Source organism: Triticum urartu, chromosome 5A, assembly GCF_056163025.1.
Source record: "Triticum urartu cultivar PI428250 chromosome 5A, HENAU_Tu73, whole genome shotgun sequence".
Lineage (NCBI taxonomy): Eukaryota > Viridiplantae > Streptophyta > Magnoliopsida > Poales > Poaceae > Triticum > Triticum urartu.
The window spans coordinates 148,440,611-148,458,798 of NC_141877.1; the positions used below are offsets into that span (position 1 = coordinate 148,440,611).

Sequence of the window (18,188 nt, forward strand, 5' to 3'; positions counted from 1 at the left end):
GAATCGGTAGGACCGAGTTTGGCTTAGGGTTTAGGTCATATGTGGATATGGGAAAGTAGTTGAGGGTTTTGGAGCATATCACTAAGCACATGAAGCAAGAGGCTCAGTAAGCAACACCTCATCCCTCCTTGATAGTATTGGCTTTTCCTAAAGACTCAATGTGATCTTGGATCACTAAAATATAAAATGAAGAGTCTTGAGCTTTTGAGCTTGAGCCAATCCTTTGTCCTTAGCATTTTGAGGGTTCCACTTTCACATCCATGCCATGCCAATCATTGAGCTTTCCTGAAATAGTCATCTTGGAATAGCATTAGCTCAATGAGCTATATGTTGTTATGAATTACCAAAACCACCTAGGGATAGTTGCACTTTCAGCTGCTGATCTCCTCAGGCGTTTCCAGGAGCCCCTCTCTGCTAACGACATCGCTGCCATTGCCAAGCTCACAGGCCTGGACTGCGAAGCTCTGAAGATTGCAGCGGGCATGGCTGGAGCGAGCGGGGAGGATGCATCAGTGCTGTGATCATGATAGTTCTCCATCGTAGTCTTCGTCGACGGCTGGTCTTAAACCAGTTTGAGTTAGGTTTTATTCCTATGTGTCATGCCCCGTGTAAGGTAGGAGTAGTTAGGCAACACCGGAGTTTGGGGTCTATTGGTGGCTGGTGTCGTCCCCAGCAGGTTTGTAAGGCTTGTGTGCTCGTTTCTTCCTTCAGTAGCTATGTTAGTCGACGAAGAGAAATCCTCTGTCCCCATGATTGATACGAACTTCAGAATCATGTCCTGGAACGTGCGGGGCCTAAACTCCCCTGCAAAGCGCTCGGCCGTCTGCGAAGTGACTCACGCCAACAAAATCACGATCCTAAATCTACAGGAAACAAAGATCGAATCCTGGTCTACACAACTAGCAGTAGAAGTAGGGGGGGCCTTCACTTCAGGGCTGTGTAGTGCTGCCCGCGACAGGCACTAGAGGTGGTGCCGCAATTTTTTGGGATAAGCAGGTAGTTGACATAGTCTCTCACATGATCGCAAGTTTCTCCATCACGGTTAGGGTCCAGTTCGTCGGCAGCAGCGATTTCTTTTGGATGACAACCGTCTACGGGTCGATAGAGGATGATCAGAAAGAAAACTTCCTTTCTGAACTCGCCAGCGCGGCCCCTCCCCTAGCTGAACCTTGGATGCTTAATGGCGACTTCAACATGATTTACCAGGCCAGCGACAAAAGCAATGAACTGATCAATAGAAGGATGATGGGCCGTTTTCGCCGGGCAATCGACTACGCAGGGGTCAGAGAAGTCAAGTGCAAGAACAGGCGATTCACTTGGAGTAATGAACGAGACGATCCTACTTTATGCAGCATTGACAAGGTCTTTTGCAACTTGGCATGGGAAGACTTGTTCCCCGACGTGTTGCTTACAGCGGCTTCCACGTCCTTCTCCGATCACTGCCCCCTGCTGTTAGCCAACGGTACGCCGCCAGTTAGGAAAGCAAGGTTCAGGTTTGAAAGCTTTTGACCACAATTCCCGCACTTCCATGAGACAGTGCAGCACGCCTGGGATCGGCCAGTCAACCATGACTGCCCGTTCATACGCATCGGCAGGAAACTACAGAGGACAGGGGCTGACCTGAAAATCTGGAGCAAATCGCTCTTTGGAGGCGCCAAGATGCAGTTCCACATCGCAAACACAGTGATATTACAGTTGGACCTGGCGCAAGAGTCCAGACATCTGACGGAGCAGGAGCGTGTGCTTCGCAAACAACTTAAACTCAAGGTGATTGGGCTGGCCGCAATCGAGAGAGCCAGAAAGCGACAAGCATCCGGGATCATGTGGCTCAGGGCTGGCGACGCAAACTCAAAGTTTTTCCACGCAAAAATCAGAGCAAGAAGGAGAAAGAACTACATTCATTCGATCAGGGTGGGCAACACTGTCATTACTGAACATCAGGAGAAGGCTTCGGCCACGCGCGACCACTTTACAGAGATTTTGGGAAGGAGCCGGCAGCGAAACTGCACCCTAAACTGGGACGAACTGCATTTGCCAGTAGTCGACATGACGGGGCTCGATCTACCTTTCACCGAGCATGAGGTATGGGCGGCAATTCAGGCCTCCCCGGCGGAAAAAGCGCCTGGACCGGATGGCTTCACCGGCCGTTTCTTTAGGGCTTGTTGGAACATCATCAAGCATGACATTATGGCAGTTTTCCAGAAATTTTATGATCTAGCAGGAGCAAACTTTGACGATCTAAACAGAGTGTTCATAGCACTGCTGCCGAAAAGGATAGAGCAACGGAGATGCGCCACTTCAGGCCTATCAGCCTCATACACTCCGTGTCAAAGCTGATAGCTAAGGTCCTATCTATGCGGCTGGCCCCAAAACTCAAGGACCTCATCTCACCGGCGCAATCTGCTTTCCAAAAGGGCAAGTGCATCCACGATAGCTATCAGTATGTGCAGGGCTGTGTAAGAGCACTCCACAGGGAGAAGAAATCGGCCCTTCTTTTCAAACTGGACATTGCCAAGGCCTTCGATTCAGTTTCTTGGGAATACCTACTGGAACTGCTTCAGAGAATGGGTTTTAGCCCACGATGGAGGGACTGGACCGCCATGCTGTTATGCTCTGCCTCCTCCTCCATCCTCATGAATGGCGAGCCTGGTGAGAAGTTCTGGCACCGACAAGGCCTGCGCCAGGGAGATCCTTTCTCCCCGCTTCTCTTCATCATCGCCATTGATCCACTTCACCGCCTGCTAACAGCGGCTACGGAAAGAGGGACGCTGGCCCAGTTGCCGGGTCGGGGGGCGAGCATGAGGATCTGCCTTTACGCAGACGACACGGTCATATTCGCCAATCCATCCAAGGCGGAGGTGGACACGCTTCTTGATCTATTGACAAAATTCGGAGAAGCAACAGGGCTGCAGCTCAACCAAAGTAAATCTTCAGTGGCAGCCATTAGGTGCGAAGACATCGATTTGTCGGAAGTGCTATAGGGTTTCGGCGGCACTCTGACTGGTTTCCCCCTGACTTACCTCGGCTTGCCGATCTCGATGGCCAGGCTGAGACTGAGCCACTTCCAGTTCTTGATTGACAGAATTAAAGCGCGACTGGCGGGGTGGAAAGGAAAACTGCTCAACTTGGCAGGTAGGAGGGTGCTGGTACGTAGCGTCCTCTCCGCCCTGCCAACTTTTGCCATGACTGTTCTAAAAGTGCAAAAGAAGATCATTCGAGAGATGGACAAGGCCCGAAGGCGTTTCCTATGGTGCCAGGATGACCAGCTCGTCGGGGGTAAGTGCAAGGTAGCCTGGTCGAAGGTCTGCTCCCCGGTGAGTGCAGGAGGGTTGGGGATCCTAGATCTAAACAAGTTCAGCACTGCCCTGCGCCTCAGATGGCAGTGGTTAACATGGGATCAACCAACAAGGCCGTGGGTGCAGCTAAAGCCCTCGGTGTCGGAGAAGGACCGAGAGATTTTCAATTTGGCAACAAAAGTTCAGATTGGAAACGGCCGCAAAGCAGACTTCTGGAAAGACAATTGGACAGGTGACTCCCCGCTGGCAATCTCATACCCAACAGTCTACAATCACGCCCACAGAAAAAGTAGAAGCGTTGAAGCATCCCTCCGGAATGATCAGTGGATCAAAGATTTGCAACATGGTGACACCATGGCCATTGCACCTGGTTTTCCGTCCATGTGGCGTATGTTACAGGCCGAAAACACAGTGCTGCGCCCACAAGAGGACGACCGCATACGATGGAGGCACACCAACAATGGCTGCTACTCTGCAAATTCAGCATACAACATACAGTTTCAGGCCCCGGGTCAACCCATGTTCAACAACCTAATCTGGAAGGTCTGGGCTCCAAACAAGCACAAGATGTTCATGTGGCTACTTCTCCAGGACAGGCTTTGGTGCAACAATCGACTTCAGAGGAGGGGTTGGCCGAACAATTACTTCTGCCAACTGTGCCTTCGCAATCTGGAAACGTCCACACATTTATTTTGGGATTGCAGTTTTGCGCGGGAAATTTGGCTGCACACGGCAAGGCGTTCTGGATGCTCCTCCCTATCATCATTGACCAGGGGCCTCACCTCATCAGCTCAGGTATGCCAGCAGGCCATCAACCAGACTTTACCTCATAACAGAAGAGCAATCAGATCAATGATCATTATGGTTCTGTGGGAGATCTGGTACGAGAGGAATGAATGCACCTTCAGGGGGGCGACTCCAAGTTATCAGCGGATTTGTGCAAAGATCAGTAGTAACTTAGAACAATGGAGATTAGCAGGAGCAAAGAAGCTAGAGGCCCCGTTCGGGGATATGTTGGGAGAAGATTGACTTCAGAGTTTCCTGCATAAGATGGCGGTCACTTGACCGTCTCTTATTATTTTCTATTCTTGATCGCTTCGATCAACCTTTGTACTCTCCTTCCTGCTAAATCAATGAAGCCAGCAATGCTGGGTCTTTCAAAAAAAAAACCTCTTGAGTTGCTGATCATTTTCTTTGACTTGACTCTACATGCAACCCTTCCGTAGCATTTGCCTGCATTAACTTGAGCAATAATATTTGTACCATTTACTTTACTATTAATAACAGAAGAATATAAAACCAATCAGTTACTAAGCAAGATTTGCAGGTGCAATGTATTGATTGATTGATGAGTCGATCACAGCTGCTAGAAGAAGGAAGAATCAGGCGCAGATCACAGATGATGGATCTTGGAGTGTGGGGTGAGAACAAAGGTGAGGTGAGTCGTCCGAGTTAAGAAAACTCAGACACATTTCCTTTCCTCATATGTTGAAGCTCCGAGCAGAATGGATCTATTGTTAGTAGCATCGTCACCTTCAAATCCCGTGTTTTTTGAGATCACACCTGTGTTTGTCTCCTCTTCCAAACTGAATCTGGTTTTAACAGTAGATCATTACTGTTTTAACTACTTGATGCTTAATGCTTGTATTTCATAAATTTTCCTGGGAGAATGGAGTTATATCTAGAGCTACAGTTTGTGATTTAAGGATCTAATAGGCATGTCATGGCAAGTAATTTAACTCAGCAATTGCCATGCTCCAGCATAAATCATGTTCTGTTGCAGCACCTAGCATTTAGATACCTTTGATTCATGGATGTACGATAGGCCTGAAGCTTGAGCAGTTCATATTCGACATATCCATTTATTCCCCATCCATGACACTTTTCGAGGTTCGACTTTCAACTACCTACCCTAATATAGCATCTCTGCCCCCTCTTCTTTTCCTGTTTTTTGTGAGCATTAAAACCTTGAGATATTCATCGGTGCATATCTAAAAATTCAGGTGCTATGTGAAGAGGAATTTGCACCAGTGAAGAACGCGAACGGCACAACCTACGATACCCTGAGGCTACTCCAACTGCACAACAGATGGGTAATTTGTCAGCATTTCCTGTACCAACTTGTAGAATTCAATTACAACTCAGGCATTTCATGATATAACTTTTATGATCATCTTTATGATGATCCCTTTCCCTCGTGAGCTTCGAGCTTTCTCCTCTCAGCTCGTATGCCGGAGAAAGCCTTGAGATGATTTTCCACGCACCGACATTCCACACGCCCACTGAGATTTCGCTCTAGGCGCATCAGGTCATGGCAGCAACAACAACAAATGGAAGAAGCAATGTTGCACAGGGATTGCAAGGCCGAAACCTTGGGACACAGGGGATTTCGACTTAAATATTACAGGATATGCGTAGACGTGAGTTTGACTTCCAGATAATACATGCCAAACAATTTTAAAGTTGTGTCGTGCATGACAGTGGAAACATCTGTGAATTGCACAGGATCCTACAGAGCAGATGGGCATCATCAACGTGCATTATGTGGCACATAACCATGTTAAGATGCTCTTAGCCCAGGTATATAACATAAGGTATCTTTGTGTGAAGATTGGTGGCTTGGTTTCATTTTGACAATCTAGAAGCTTTTTGATTGGTGTTTCCCTCGGTAGGGTAGTGGAGAAAAAGGAGACTTACCCAAGGTTTATTTTTCTCTCTAGCAATAATTAATTTTGTACTACTTAGATAACTTGTTAAATGTTTTTTACTGCTTGATCACACATATCATATTTATGTGCTAAGAAAGGGAATTGTTAGCAGAAACAAATAATGTTGTGTGTTGGTGTCATGTAGGTAACTGCACGGCAACTGCTGTCATTAGAGGTTCAATTTGATTAAACTGACACATCAAGATCTCCATTAGGACTTACTTGCTAGAAAGGTCCTTTGTGTGGAGACTCTAAAAACATGAACACCTGTATGTGTCCGGTTATTCTAAAGCTATTTAATATATTATTGGTGTCAAGAGGACAAGTCCAGGTTTCTCATGTCAAGTCTATAAGTTTCTAGCCAAAGAATAAACTGCCCTCAAGGGTCATACTGAAAAAAAAACAGCATCAGGAAGTTGATTCAATAATCCATGCTCTGTTTGTCCCCTTGTTTGTTAGTTATTCAGTTACGAGCCTGGGTGGGAGTATTGATTACTGTTTGTAGAGATTATAACTCTTAGAGTTGCATCGAAATTATTGAGATTTTTGAGGGATTTCAGTGACGCACTCGAAATAGCTCAACCCTGCCGGAATTCTGATAAATATATTTGGCAACGTATGTTACCGGCTGTTATTCCAACGAGTACGGACAAGTAAATTTATCTATTTTATCATCATAAATTTCAACATACAATTATTTATTTTATTATCAATTATCAATTAATTTATTAATTTGCAACAATGTGTTCGGTCATTTTGCTTTCGATTCTATGCTCTCATGGAATTAATGGTAAATAATTGGTTTGTCCGTTTGAACAGGGAGAACTCTATGTTGCACATCGTTGCATCTTCCACATGAAATATTCATGCTAACTATGTGTGTATTATTTGTGCAGTATGGTTATTAGTTGAGAAAGAAATTTACATTATACTTGCTCAAGTACCGTGTGAATGAAGCTAAAGACAACGTTCCTGACGTTGTACGGGAATATCTTAAGCGCATCAAATAGATCTTAGTTTGTAACATATATTCTCATTTGAATCATTGCTCTATATGTATAGATCATTGAAATACATTTTTTTTTAATGAAAATGCATTACACTGAAGTGGATTTCAATAGCTGTCCAATAGTTGTGTGCTATCTTTTTCTAGACATGCAGATTTTGACATGCATTATGTTTATAGATGTAATCAGGAAAATTTAAAAGGCCCGTGGCAACGCACGGGCGTTCTACTAGTTGACCTTAAAGTTTAATATGTCAAATGGAGATCCAAGAACACCAACTCCCGAAAGGGAAGGGCAGTGGTCGAGGCCACTATGTTTGAGTGTTTGGCTTGGGCTCAATAATCAAAACTCTTTATTGAAGCACATTTGTGATCAAAGTAACTATAGTGAATGAATTTCCCCTTATGTCTTCTGCTCACTCCACCCTAAATGCGCCTCCGTGTGCACTCGTAGCTAGTCTTCAACCATGTAATCTAACTCATGCTTTTCTAAAATGATACGCAATTGCAAAAAGGAAGAAGCAAAAAGGAAGAAGAAAAGAGAACGATCTTCATCCTCTGCTTTCTACCCGCTCCCCTCTGTTCTTCCCCAAATCCCTGACCCCTGCCGCTAGGCTATCTCCCTCTTCTCCTCCGATCAGGGACATAACCGCATAGCCCAGGGAGGAGACGCCCCAGCGAAGCACGCTAGTGAATTCTGTGCGCCCACACATGCAAGCGCATATTGTGTTCCCATGCAACATACAGTAGCAAAGAAGGCTACAGCTGAAAGAAGACACCACAAGGTAGCAAGACCAAATAACATTCTCACCTGGTGTTGAAGTTCCAACATCACATGAAAAAAATTGGATTATTCACTCTGCAACCAGAGCAGCTGACCATTACGGTCGTTATCGCAGACAAGAATCATGCATGTCCCTGCACTTGCGGATAAATACAGATGACGGGAAATGAAATGAAGTCCACGATATCATACCAACTATCCACGTTAAAGTTACACAGGGCAACGGCAGATTTCTACAGATGAATTTTCTCCCACTCTCATAGGCTTCTCTCCACAAAATCCCAGATCCTCTCCTCCATATAGATCCGGTCGTCTAGCTGGCGTGGCATGTGCCTCTCGTCAGGGAAGAGGAGGATCTCGTACGACTTGCGTTCCGCCATCAAACTGTTGATGAGCCTAGCCGTGTGCCTAAAATGCACGTTCTCGTCAATCATCCCGTGGATGAGGAGCAGCTTCCCCCTGAGATTCTTCACATGGTGCATGATTGACCCGTACTCGTAAGCATCGCTATGCTCTGAGGGCAGACCCAGGTACTTCTCTGTGTAAAAGGTATCGTACCCGTCCCATGCAGTCACTGGGGCACCGGACACAGCGCAGCAGAATGTGTCGGAAAACCTTGATAGGCACATTGCCGAGAGAAAACCACCGTAACTCCAGCCATACAGACCAATATGTCCAGGCTTCGCAAGGCCTTGCTTTATTAACCACTCAGTACCAGCTAGTTGATCCTCAGCATCGACACGACCAATGTTGTACTTAAGCTGTCCCTCAAAATGCAAACCTCGCCGTGCAGATCCCCGGTTGTCCATCTGCCAGAATATATATTGTCATGAGACCAGTGATAGATATAGGTCATGCCTGGGATGCAAGCTATATGCATCTATCCAATTATGTAATGATATTATGTAATTATTATTCCATGGTTTGCAATTGTTAGGAGCACAACAAACACAGCAGGTGCATAATAACAGGATTCCGGATTTAAGCCATCACCCCGTTTGAAGATCAACCACTAGCATCAATAATTTTACTTTTATATACAAATGTGCTAGAAAAGGTTGGCATTCTAAAAACAAATCTAGCAGATTCCCTAAAAACTGCCTTCACTTTGTTTGCTTGTACTTGATCACTTCTTTTATGGGTTGTCATGGGTTTATGTTGGGTTTCATATCTAGCCTACGCAAATTGCTTGGGACAAAAGGTTCTGTTGTTGCTGTTGTAAAGAAATGCTACCTAATAAAACCTTGTTGAACGAAATAATACTAATAATAATGATGTTTACCTTCCAGACTAATATTCCCTTACTTCGCAGATACTGAGCCCTCATGTCAACAGTGCTAATCCATGAATCACTAACGAGCTGGACACTGGGACCACCATAAACATTAACAAGTGTTTTGTAGGGAGGCGGTCCATATTTCTTCTCATCGGGAAGATAGAGAGTTCCATAAAATGAAGTCCCATCCTTCCCTGTAAACTGGACCATCTCTGGAGACAGCTGCTGAAACTTTTTAAGTGGCTGAACTGTTAGTGGCTGCTCATACAGAGGCATTATTACACTTCCATCAAGCAAAGAACACAACAGGATCACAGGTGGTGATTTTACTGAGTCATACACATCAATAAACCTTAGCAACTGATGGTCAAGAATTACAGAATGCCGCCCAGTTCCACGAGTCAACCTGTTAGGGGCTTGTAATGGAAGGCTCCAATCAGGAAAGAGGTTGGTGCAGTACAGATTTGTCTCCAATGGTCCATCCAGTGTTCCAGTAAAATATATAAGTCCAGAACTCTCATTGACACCAGCAATTTGGTCGACCAACCAGTCACCTTGCGTGATAGGGCCTAAGCACTCACCATTCTTGTCATGAAGATACAAGTGTCTAAATCCTGTCTTCTCACTGGCCCAAATAAACCCACCTGGATGTTTACTACTCACTCCATTGTCTAGAGGAGTGAAACAATCATGCAATGTTATCCATATATCATGCTCTTCTTCAAGTAAGACTTCCCTTTTACCGGTGGCAATATCAAACTTAAGTAGCTTAAGTTTTGTGTGAGCTCTATTGAGAACTTGAACAGCAAGAGCATTATGATGCATCCAGTTAACCCTAGCTAGATATTCTTCATCACCATGTGCTCCATTTGGTTCTCCGCAAAGGAGATCCATCCAAGTTACCTCTCCTCCACCGGAAGAAACAACTCCAAGTCGCACTTTAACATTAGCTGCTCCAGCAAATGGATAAGCATGATCTTCTTGAGCATCTAGACCAACAGAACTTTTACCCTGATGCATAATTCTGTATAGTGGAATGGAAGATGAATCTACTTCAGTAAATGCAAGGTGTTTACTATCAGGAGACCACCAGAATCCCATCTTCCTTTCCATCTCTTCCTAAATTGAGTAATGCAAAGTATTAGATAGCAGTCACCAAAACAAATTTCATACTAATGCTAATGGATTACCCTCTAGTACCTGAGCAATATACTCAGCAAGTCCATGGACCTGAAAAGAGAGAACAAATAAAAATGTTAGATTTGGAGTTTTTCAACACTTACCCAGTATATACAGTTGTAATAATACCGTTAGCAAAAGAACATGCATGATGTACAGTTACATTCATCAATGATTGATGATGATGAATTATTGGTGGAAGGGGGTGAACACTCTTTAGCAGGTTAAGAACATGAATTAAGTTTGCTAGTTACCAGTTAAGTCCAAACATAAGCGAGCTGTTTGGCCCCGGATTTAGCCTATTTTTGTGGTAGGCCAAAAGTTCAACTGGATTAAGAATGTGTTACTAACAAGAGACTGACATGGAACATCTGACCACAATACTAGCATATACAATACCAAATCAGTACCATTAAATTCATCATTGAATATATTTTCACATCATATAGATATGTTATTGTAAATGTTCATTTTGTTTTCTATAAACTTAGTCAAACTTTACAAAGTTTGAGTTCAGTCAAAGCTAATATGTAGAGTAAATAAAACGGAGGGAGTAACATTCTGCGATCTCTGGACAAAACTGGACATGGTAACACACGGCAACAGCAAACATGCTCCTATTAAAATACTATTTGCAACAGAAAACATGCTCCTATTAAAATACTATTTGCAACAGAAAAGCAAGGAACTACCTTTCCACTTTCTCTTGCACCGTAGGTCAATTGCTTAGTTTCACCATCATCAAAACCAAAGTTATATGTCTTGCACTGCAGTTCATCATCCCTGACATATGCAATCATGGTCCCATCTGGAGATAGATGTGGGTCAATAATTGGTGATGTGGAAGAACTTTGTAGCTTGAGTACTGGTTCAGAGCCAGACAGGTCCTGAAAGTAAACCTATTGAAAAAGGAAAAGCTAGTTATACATCTCTTGTGAAATCTAGTATCTTCAAAGTTGTAGAAGTATTTTCAGAAACATCAAACCCCCTATACCAATACAAGTATACACATGATATATGCATGTTAGCACTAAAGTAACCATAAATGAAAAAGAAACAGCATAGTTGCCAAGTTTCATTCTTTAGACCAAAAATAAAATTACTATTAGAATCATAAGACAGCAGCTACCTAGTAAAACAAAATTAGAATTGGATAAAACGGCTAGCAAGGAAAAAAACTGAAAATATTCAAGAACCAGAGAGTACCCATGTAAAAAGACAGAATCATTAAACAATGGTTACACAATAATTAGGAGCTGTATTTCACAATAATACTGCAGAGCAGACAAATGTTGTCTATGAGTGGGACCACATACTCCTAAGAGTATAGAATCATTTTCCTATATATATTCCTACACGTCCGGGAGGAGACACACACACACACACACACACACACACACACACACTCACTCTACATGTCAGAGTACTTACATCTGCATCTCATATACTACAATGTGGTATGACTACCATATCATTTTGAGTATGGTCGGATACAATTTTCTAAGATATTCCAAAGTGAACTCGGAGAAAAAATTGCAAGTGAGCCCTATAGTGTTTAGTATATTTTAAACTCTGTGCATTGTATTACTATTTCCAGTCCTGAGGTCAATAGTTCTTTCACGCGAGGGGTCGATGGTTTGATTTGCCCTGAAATATTACATTTTCCTTTGGGGGGAGGCGGTCACAGTTGCAGTTTTTCTGCTGAATCGAGCAACGGCCGGAAGGCTAACCAGAATGATGCCATTTGAGGGGTGGCACAGGAGAAAGCCCGCTGTCCATCATCGTCGCACCTTTCAATCTCTGGTGTACATCAAGCCAGCTCAGATGAACGTAACCTGCGATGCCATCTTTGATGAAGAGGCAAGCTGGATTGGGAGGCTAGCAACTCAGGTCATCTCTGCAGCGACTTCATCATCAAAGACCAAGCAAGTTGCTCTTGCCGCACCAAGTATAGCTGCAGGGGGGAACACCTTCCCCTGTTCCTGCACCATCCCCTGCTCCACAGCCATCTCCAGCATTGCTGCCGGCGACACCAAGCCCAACGTTGTAGCCCACGCAACCTGAGTTAATGTCATCGCCGCCCAATGACAACGAGCAGGTAGACGTGTCTCATGACGACACACCGCTGAGCTACCGAGGTATTGATAACGTGCTCAGCAACGCCCCTGTTCCTGAACAGGTGGTACGGAAGCTCCTCGGCGACACGTGGCTTCAGGAATTAGAGCATCCCTACTTATTTTGTCAGCACCAAAGACTAGCTCGCAGACAACCTACCAAAGGCATTAGGGGCAAGCTCGCTTCCATAAGCTCAGTGTAAGGATTCGAATTGTCAAGGAAACATACAGGGATTTTTTTGGTGCGTGTGTACTGATTGGGGGTGGGGGGAGCTAGTCAATCTGACTTTTGCCTGATACTGCCAGCTGCTACAGCAGCATGGTCGGTTTAGCAACCAACTTGCGTATGTACTATATACATAGCCCTTCTGGGCAACAATACAAGCTACAGCTTCAGAAAATAACACTCCTGTGTTCAGCTCCTCCTAGTCTGATTCTAACACAGATTGCCAAATAAGTAGTATATAGACTACTGAAATATTCTTATATGCTACATACAATAGCTACATACTATCCGGTATGAAAGATACTACCTACAATGTACAAAACACATGTTGAACATGTGGTGTTATCATGTTAGTGTGATGAATCATCGGTGTTATAATGAAGGGATTTTTCCATCCTAAATATTGATCTAAAAAGGACATATGAATTCTGATAGATGCAACTGCAGGATTAACAACATCCAATCCATTTTTTGTGCAGTTGGTTAAAAACATATCTGTCAAGCCTGGACTGGCATCAGAAGACATGGCATGAGACGACAGGGTGATTAGCGCCAAGTAGCATATCAGGAAAGACTGCACGCTGGACTGGCTAATTTTAGACTTGCAAGTGAGATAGAGTGAGGGAATGGCTATACAGCCAAGGCACTGATGTGATGTGACAGATTATCACTGGAGAAAATAAAAGTGAATTCTCTCCAATTATTCTGCTTCCTCTCCAAATTCTTCTTCCACACCTCACATCACTTTTTCTTGTTCTGTGTTCTATTCCAATCCCATCATAGGCAGGTTTTTAACAATATTGAACAAGGCAATACAACATTTTCCCTCATATGCAACCAAGATGTCAGCAAGAACTACTCTATGTACTCCCTCCGTCCCAAAATTCTTGTCTTATATTTGTCTAGATACGGATGTATCTAACACTAAAACATAATACATCCGTATTTAGACAAATCTAAGACAAGAATTTTGGGACGGAGGGAGTACGATAACTTGGCACAATTTCTATATGGTAGTGAGTTTTTAACAATTTTCTATCTGTCGGTTGTGATTCCCATCTCCTAACATGCATCATATATTCATCATATCGACCCCTAGCGAGAAAGAACTATTGACCTCGGGACTGGAAGCAGTAATACAATGCACAAAGTAATAAAGCTAATAAATTCAATCAGATTCAATGAGGCAACACGTTCATGCACTGAACAAATAGCGGAAGGTTGGAAGAGAAATTACGAACCCCTGAAGGGAGAGGCACGACAATGCCCGCACGAGAAGAGGGGCCGCCAGAGCGACGGGCACGCCACTCGTACCGAGTGACCCCAAGGCCACGCTCCCGGGAACGCTCGCGGCGTAGCCGCTCCTCGGCGGATAGATTGCTCTCCTCGAGCCCGCCGCCGTCAGGGGGAGCGAAGAGCAGCTCCTGGCGGCCCTTGGCGGGGTCGAAGGTGAACACCTTGCGGTGGAGCGTGCCGTCGGGGCTGTACAAGAAGGCCACTCGCCGGTCGTCGGGGCTAAAGCTGAGCGCCACCGGCGCCCCGTAGCCAGGCAGGGGGTGCTGCACGATATCCTCCACCCGCATGCTGAGACACCCACCAGATTCCTCAATGCCTCCGCAGTCACCGCTGCTGCCGGCGACGATGGAGCCGGCTAGGGGCATCTCCGTCTCGCGGCGCGGCTTCTTGCGGTTCTGCTGATCCGACCTCTCCGCCCCCGCCACGTCAAGCGATCGCATCGACCGCGAATCAACCGCCGGTAGCTCGGGACCGGCCTCCAGAGATCGCGGTTTGTTTCTTGGGGTTCTTTCCAGGCCGTAATACCGTGATCTTGCGGACGGAGGACAAGAGAGGTGGGATCTCTCCGCCGGGAAGCCAAGAAACGCCGAGCCTTCCCCGCCAGAGAGGTCGGAGAAGGGTCGCCGGAGGGGCGAGGAGGCCGCCGCTTCGGGAAGGGGGAGGAGGGGAAGTGATTTTGCGTTGGAGTTTGGTCGTTGGTTGTTCCAAGGAGCCTATCCTTATATTTGTAAAGAAAAAAAATGTTCGCCTATTCGCATTTTGGTTGGATTATAGTATAATTTTGTTAAACGGGTATCATTGTTGACTTGGTTCTCTGTAATCGTACTATCCTCGACATGGATAAGGGCCTCTTTAATTCAAAGGATTCTTGTAGTAGACTTTTTTCTTGTGTTAATCGATTTATTGGTTGTTTTAAATTTTATAGGAATCTTTCCTAAGAATTTTCTTGTACAACATACGTTTCACAGAAATGTTAGAATCTTAGGGCTCTTTGGATTGAAAGGAATTTCATAGGATTAGAATCCTTACGAATTTTTCATGCATAGACTATTTGATTCGTATAATTGAAATCCATAGAAAAATTCCAAATGATTGCTTTGCACTCTATTTTGAAGAAAAAAATTCATCCACTCAAAAATAATTGTGCAATTTCTTTGTTTTTTTTTACATCAAACACTCTCTAGTCCAAATCCATATGGTTTGCTAATTCAAGTGAACATGACACTTCAATCATGTATTTTTCTATGGGAAATGATATCACACAGATGTTCGTTGGGAACGTCAGTCCAACGAACGCCCCACAGATCGTTGGATATAGAGCACCGACCTTAGAGATGGTTGAGTCGCCACGCCACGTTTTTAGGAGCGTTCGCTATAATCTCCGACGAACGTTTCCTCTTAGTATTCCTTATCCACGCTCACAAATCTCACTCACTCTCTCTTTTTCCTCCCCAATCCAATGCGCCATGACGATTCTTTCGGGGGGAGAAGCAGCCGACATAGGTGGTATTCGGTGGCGAGTTTCTACCGGAATGGCCTTTGGAAGAGGAGGTTGGTGGTCTTCGAGTACTCGTGCAGGAGGCCGACGCTAGGCGTCATCTGGATAGCGGCGCAAGAAGCGACGGGGTCGGGCACTAGGAGGACCTCGAGCAGCCACCCCCCCTCCCTTCATCGGTGAGCTGAGCGGAGGGACGTCACAGTGGTGTCGGTTGCCCAAGAAAGATGAGGACATTCCTGCCAAAGTTACACCATAGCCCTTGCTACTACACATATTGGACCAATTACTAGAGTTTGTGCACAGCTAGTTACTAGAGTTTGTGCACACCAATTAAATTATCAGGTACACATTTGTTTCTTGATAATGTTTCTAATGCTAACGAGAATATGTTACTGCCTAAATTGGATATTTTTGCGTTGCTTAGGAATGAATGGCCTAGCATGGAGGATGAACATGTTGGAAATATGCCTTAGAGATAATAAAATTTCTATTATTATATTTCCATGCTAATTATTAAAGTTTATATTTCTATGTTATAATTGTATTGCTTCTTGCATATGAGATTTAGAGGAAAACCCAAATACATGTGTGGAAATGTAAGCATCAAATGATCCCTAGTCATGCCTCTGAGACTAGTTCATGTATTGATGATGATCTTGTTTTTCTGGTCATGAAAATTGTTATTGTAACAAGGATGCTATCAACAGAGAACACATTATTACCGGAACAATGGTGTTGGATAGAACCAACTTATGAATTACTGAGGGATATTATCGTTGTTATGTTGTCAATATTTTCATATAACTTGTTCATGATTACTTAGTTCCTTAGACCATGAGAATATCATATGCCAACAAACCAGATGGTTACTTTAGGTTTACCGAATCTCACTCTGTAACCAGATGTGAATAAAGGTAACTTACAGGTGTACCGAAAACATATGCCACTGTATCGATGGTTCAAGACCGAGATTTGCTCCTCTCACGATAAAGATACTCTTTGGGCTTGCTCGTGTTATGGTATCATTATCGTTTGGCCATACACTTGTGGTGGTGATCACCGGATACCGGAAAGAGGACACGAGTAAAGAGAATGAAACTAGTAATGAGGATCACTGGTATAGTGATCAAGGAGTTGATCACGAGGATACCAATTATCTCAGCTCGGGTTTTGTAAACGTATCGCGCAACAAAGCGAATAGTATTCATAAATAAAGGTTCGCTCGAGAACTTCATGAATATACGGGAGTTAATAAGGGTGTCCAGATCTCATTGTTAACTATTGTCGGGAAGGTGTTCTAGGACATGTCTGATTATTTTAGAACCTGTAGGCTCACACGCTTAACGGGTGTAGGATCATAAGTAGGTCTAGAGGGTGATGATTAGACTACTTGACCAAATAAAACCTAACATTTTCCCAGTTTTAATTATAGGCAAGTTTTAGCAATAATCACAAGCCCAGCAACACCCTACACAACAAGTCTCGATAGTAGGCAGTGGAAAGTAAAGACATTGCATATGAATGCAAAGTAGGGGACCGGAGATATCAAACGCAATGAAGACAGGGTGATTTTTGGCGTGGTTCCGATAGGTGGTGTGCTATCGTACATCCACGTTGATGGAGACTTCAACCCACGGAAGGTAACGGTTCCACGAAGAAGCAACCTTGTCTATTCCACCATGGCTTACGTCCACAAAGGGATAGCCTCACTCGGGGTAGATCTCCACGAATTAGGCGATCTCCTTGCCCTTACAAACTCCATGGTTCAACTACACAAGTTTTGGAGGCTCCCAAGTGACACCTAACCAATCTAGGAGACACCACTCTCCGAAAGGTAACGGATGTTGTTGTTAATGATGAACTCCTTTCTATTATGCTTCAAAAGATAGTCTCATCAACACTCAATCACTCTCTCAAAGATTTGGCATGATGGTGGGAAAAGGTCTAGAGTGGAAAGCAACTTGAGGGGTATAGAAATCAAGGATCAAATGGTTGGAGTGGAATGCCTTGATCTCAACACAAGTGTAGGTGGTTCTCTCTCAGAAAATGGATATGGGAAGTGTAGTTTTGTCCTGGTTGCTCTCTCTGAGAGTAGGTGGTGTGGGTAGGGTGTTTATAGCCATCACAAAAGATCTACCATTACAAACTTTATGCACAACTTGGTGGCACCGAAAGTAAATCTCGGTGAGACCGACTAGTGCAAAAGATTCAAACGTTAGACGTTTCGAGGAGACCGCATGAATCCACTCGGTGGCTCTGATATGTGATGACCTAAGCACTTGCATAGTTTCATTAATTCCGATCGATTTCACTCGCACTACAAAAAAAGACACATCTGTGACATTTTGGGCCGAACGAATTTTTTTTCTGTCATACTTATGACACTTCTATGACGATAATTGTGACAAAATCCGGTATCATCATAGATGTGGTGGGGTCCTACTTCTATGAAAAAAAATCATGACAGAAAATGGGCTTTTCGTCTTGGGCGAGCTGGAGACGCAGCTGCATGACATTCTTTGGGCTGTCCATGATGGGAAAAACCATGGTAGAAGCGACGGCGAGGAAAATTTCGGGGAGTTCCCGGTTACGGTGGGTGGTCGGGGGCCGAGCGATGCACGTTTCTCTCCTACACGTATGCGCGTGTGTGCGAGGCGTTGGAATCTAACTGAACCCGAGCGATCGCACTGCAGGCTACGCGTTACTGAACCCGAGTGATCGATCGATCCCTTGATGTTAACTGAACCCGAGTGATTCCTTCGCTACTGCTGCTAACTGAAGCCGATCGAACACTGCTGCCTCCTT

General features: G+C 44.5%; 2 protein-coding genes across 2 annotated transcripts; one reads left to right on the forward strand and one right to left on the reverse strand.

Moving 5' to 3' along the window:
• The first annotated feature begins 1,017 nt into the window (after positions 1-1,017).
• LOC147970630 (uncharacterized) lies at positions 1,018-2,981 on the forward strand. The gene is made up of 3 exons (XM_087523532.1): positions 1,018-1,462; positions 1,538-2,082; positions 2,247-2,981. The coding sequence occupies exons 1-3, from the start codon at positions 1,018-1,020 to the stop codon at positions 2,979-2,981; spliced, it is 1,725 nt and encodes a 574-aa protein (XP_087379658.1).
• A 4,815-nt stretch (positions 2,982-7,796) lies between these two features.
• Positions 7,797-14,593, reverse strand: LOC125508555 (prolyl oligopeptidase family protein). Its single transcript, XM_048673290.2, has 5 exons — positions 13,831-14,593; positions 10,942-11,148; positions 10,271-10,300; positions 9,077-10,189; positions 7,797-8,603 (listed from the first exon to the last, which is right to left on the reverse strand). The coding sequence occupies exons 1-5, from the start codon at positions 14,323-14,325 to the stop codon at positions 8,052-8,054; spliced, it is 2,397 nt and encodes a 798-aa protein (XP_048529247.2). The 5' UTR covers positions 14,326-14,593; the 3' UTR covers positions 7,797-8,051.
• Between the last annotated feature and the right edge of the window lie 3,595 nt (positions 14,594-18,188).

Excerpts from the sequence above, each read along its gene's own strand:
- LOC147970630 (XM_087523532.1), top strand. The coding sequence starts at position 1,018 with ATGATCGCAAGTTTCTCCATCACGGTTAGGGTCCAGTTCGTCGGCAGC. Across the intron at positions 1,463-1,537 it reads CCCCCTGCTGTTAGCCAACG|TGCAGCACGCCTGGGATCGG; the intron begins GTACGCCGCCAG and ends TCCATGAGACAG. Across the intron at positions 2,083-2,246 it reads TACCTTTCACCGAGCATGAG|AGTGTTCATAGCACTGCTGC; the intron begins GTATGGGCGGCA and ends CGATCTAAACAG.
- LOC125508555 (XM_048673290.2), bottom strand. The coding sequence starts at position 14,325 with ATGCGATCGCTTGACGTGGCGGGGGCGGAGAGGTCGGATCAGCAGAAC. Across the intron at positions 10,301-10,941 it reads GTGCAAGAGAAAGTGGAAAG|GTCCATGGACTTGCTGAGTA; the intron begins GTAGTTCCTTGC and ends CTCTCTTTTCAG. Across the intron at positions 8,604-9,076 it reads AGGGAATATTAGTCTGGAAG|ATGGACAACCGGGGATCTGC; the intron begins GTAAACATCATT and ends ATATTCTGGCAG.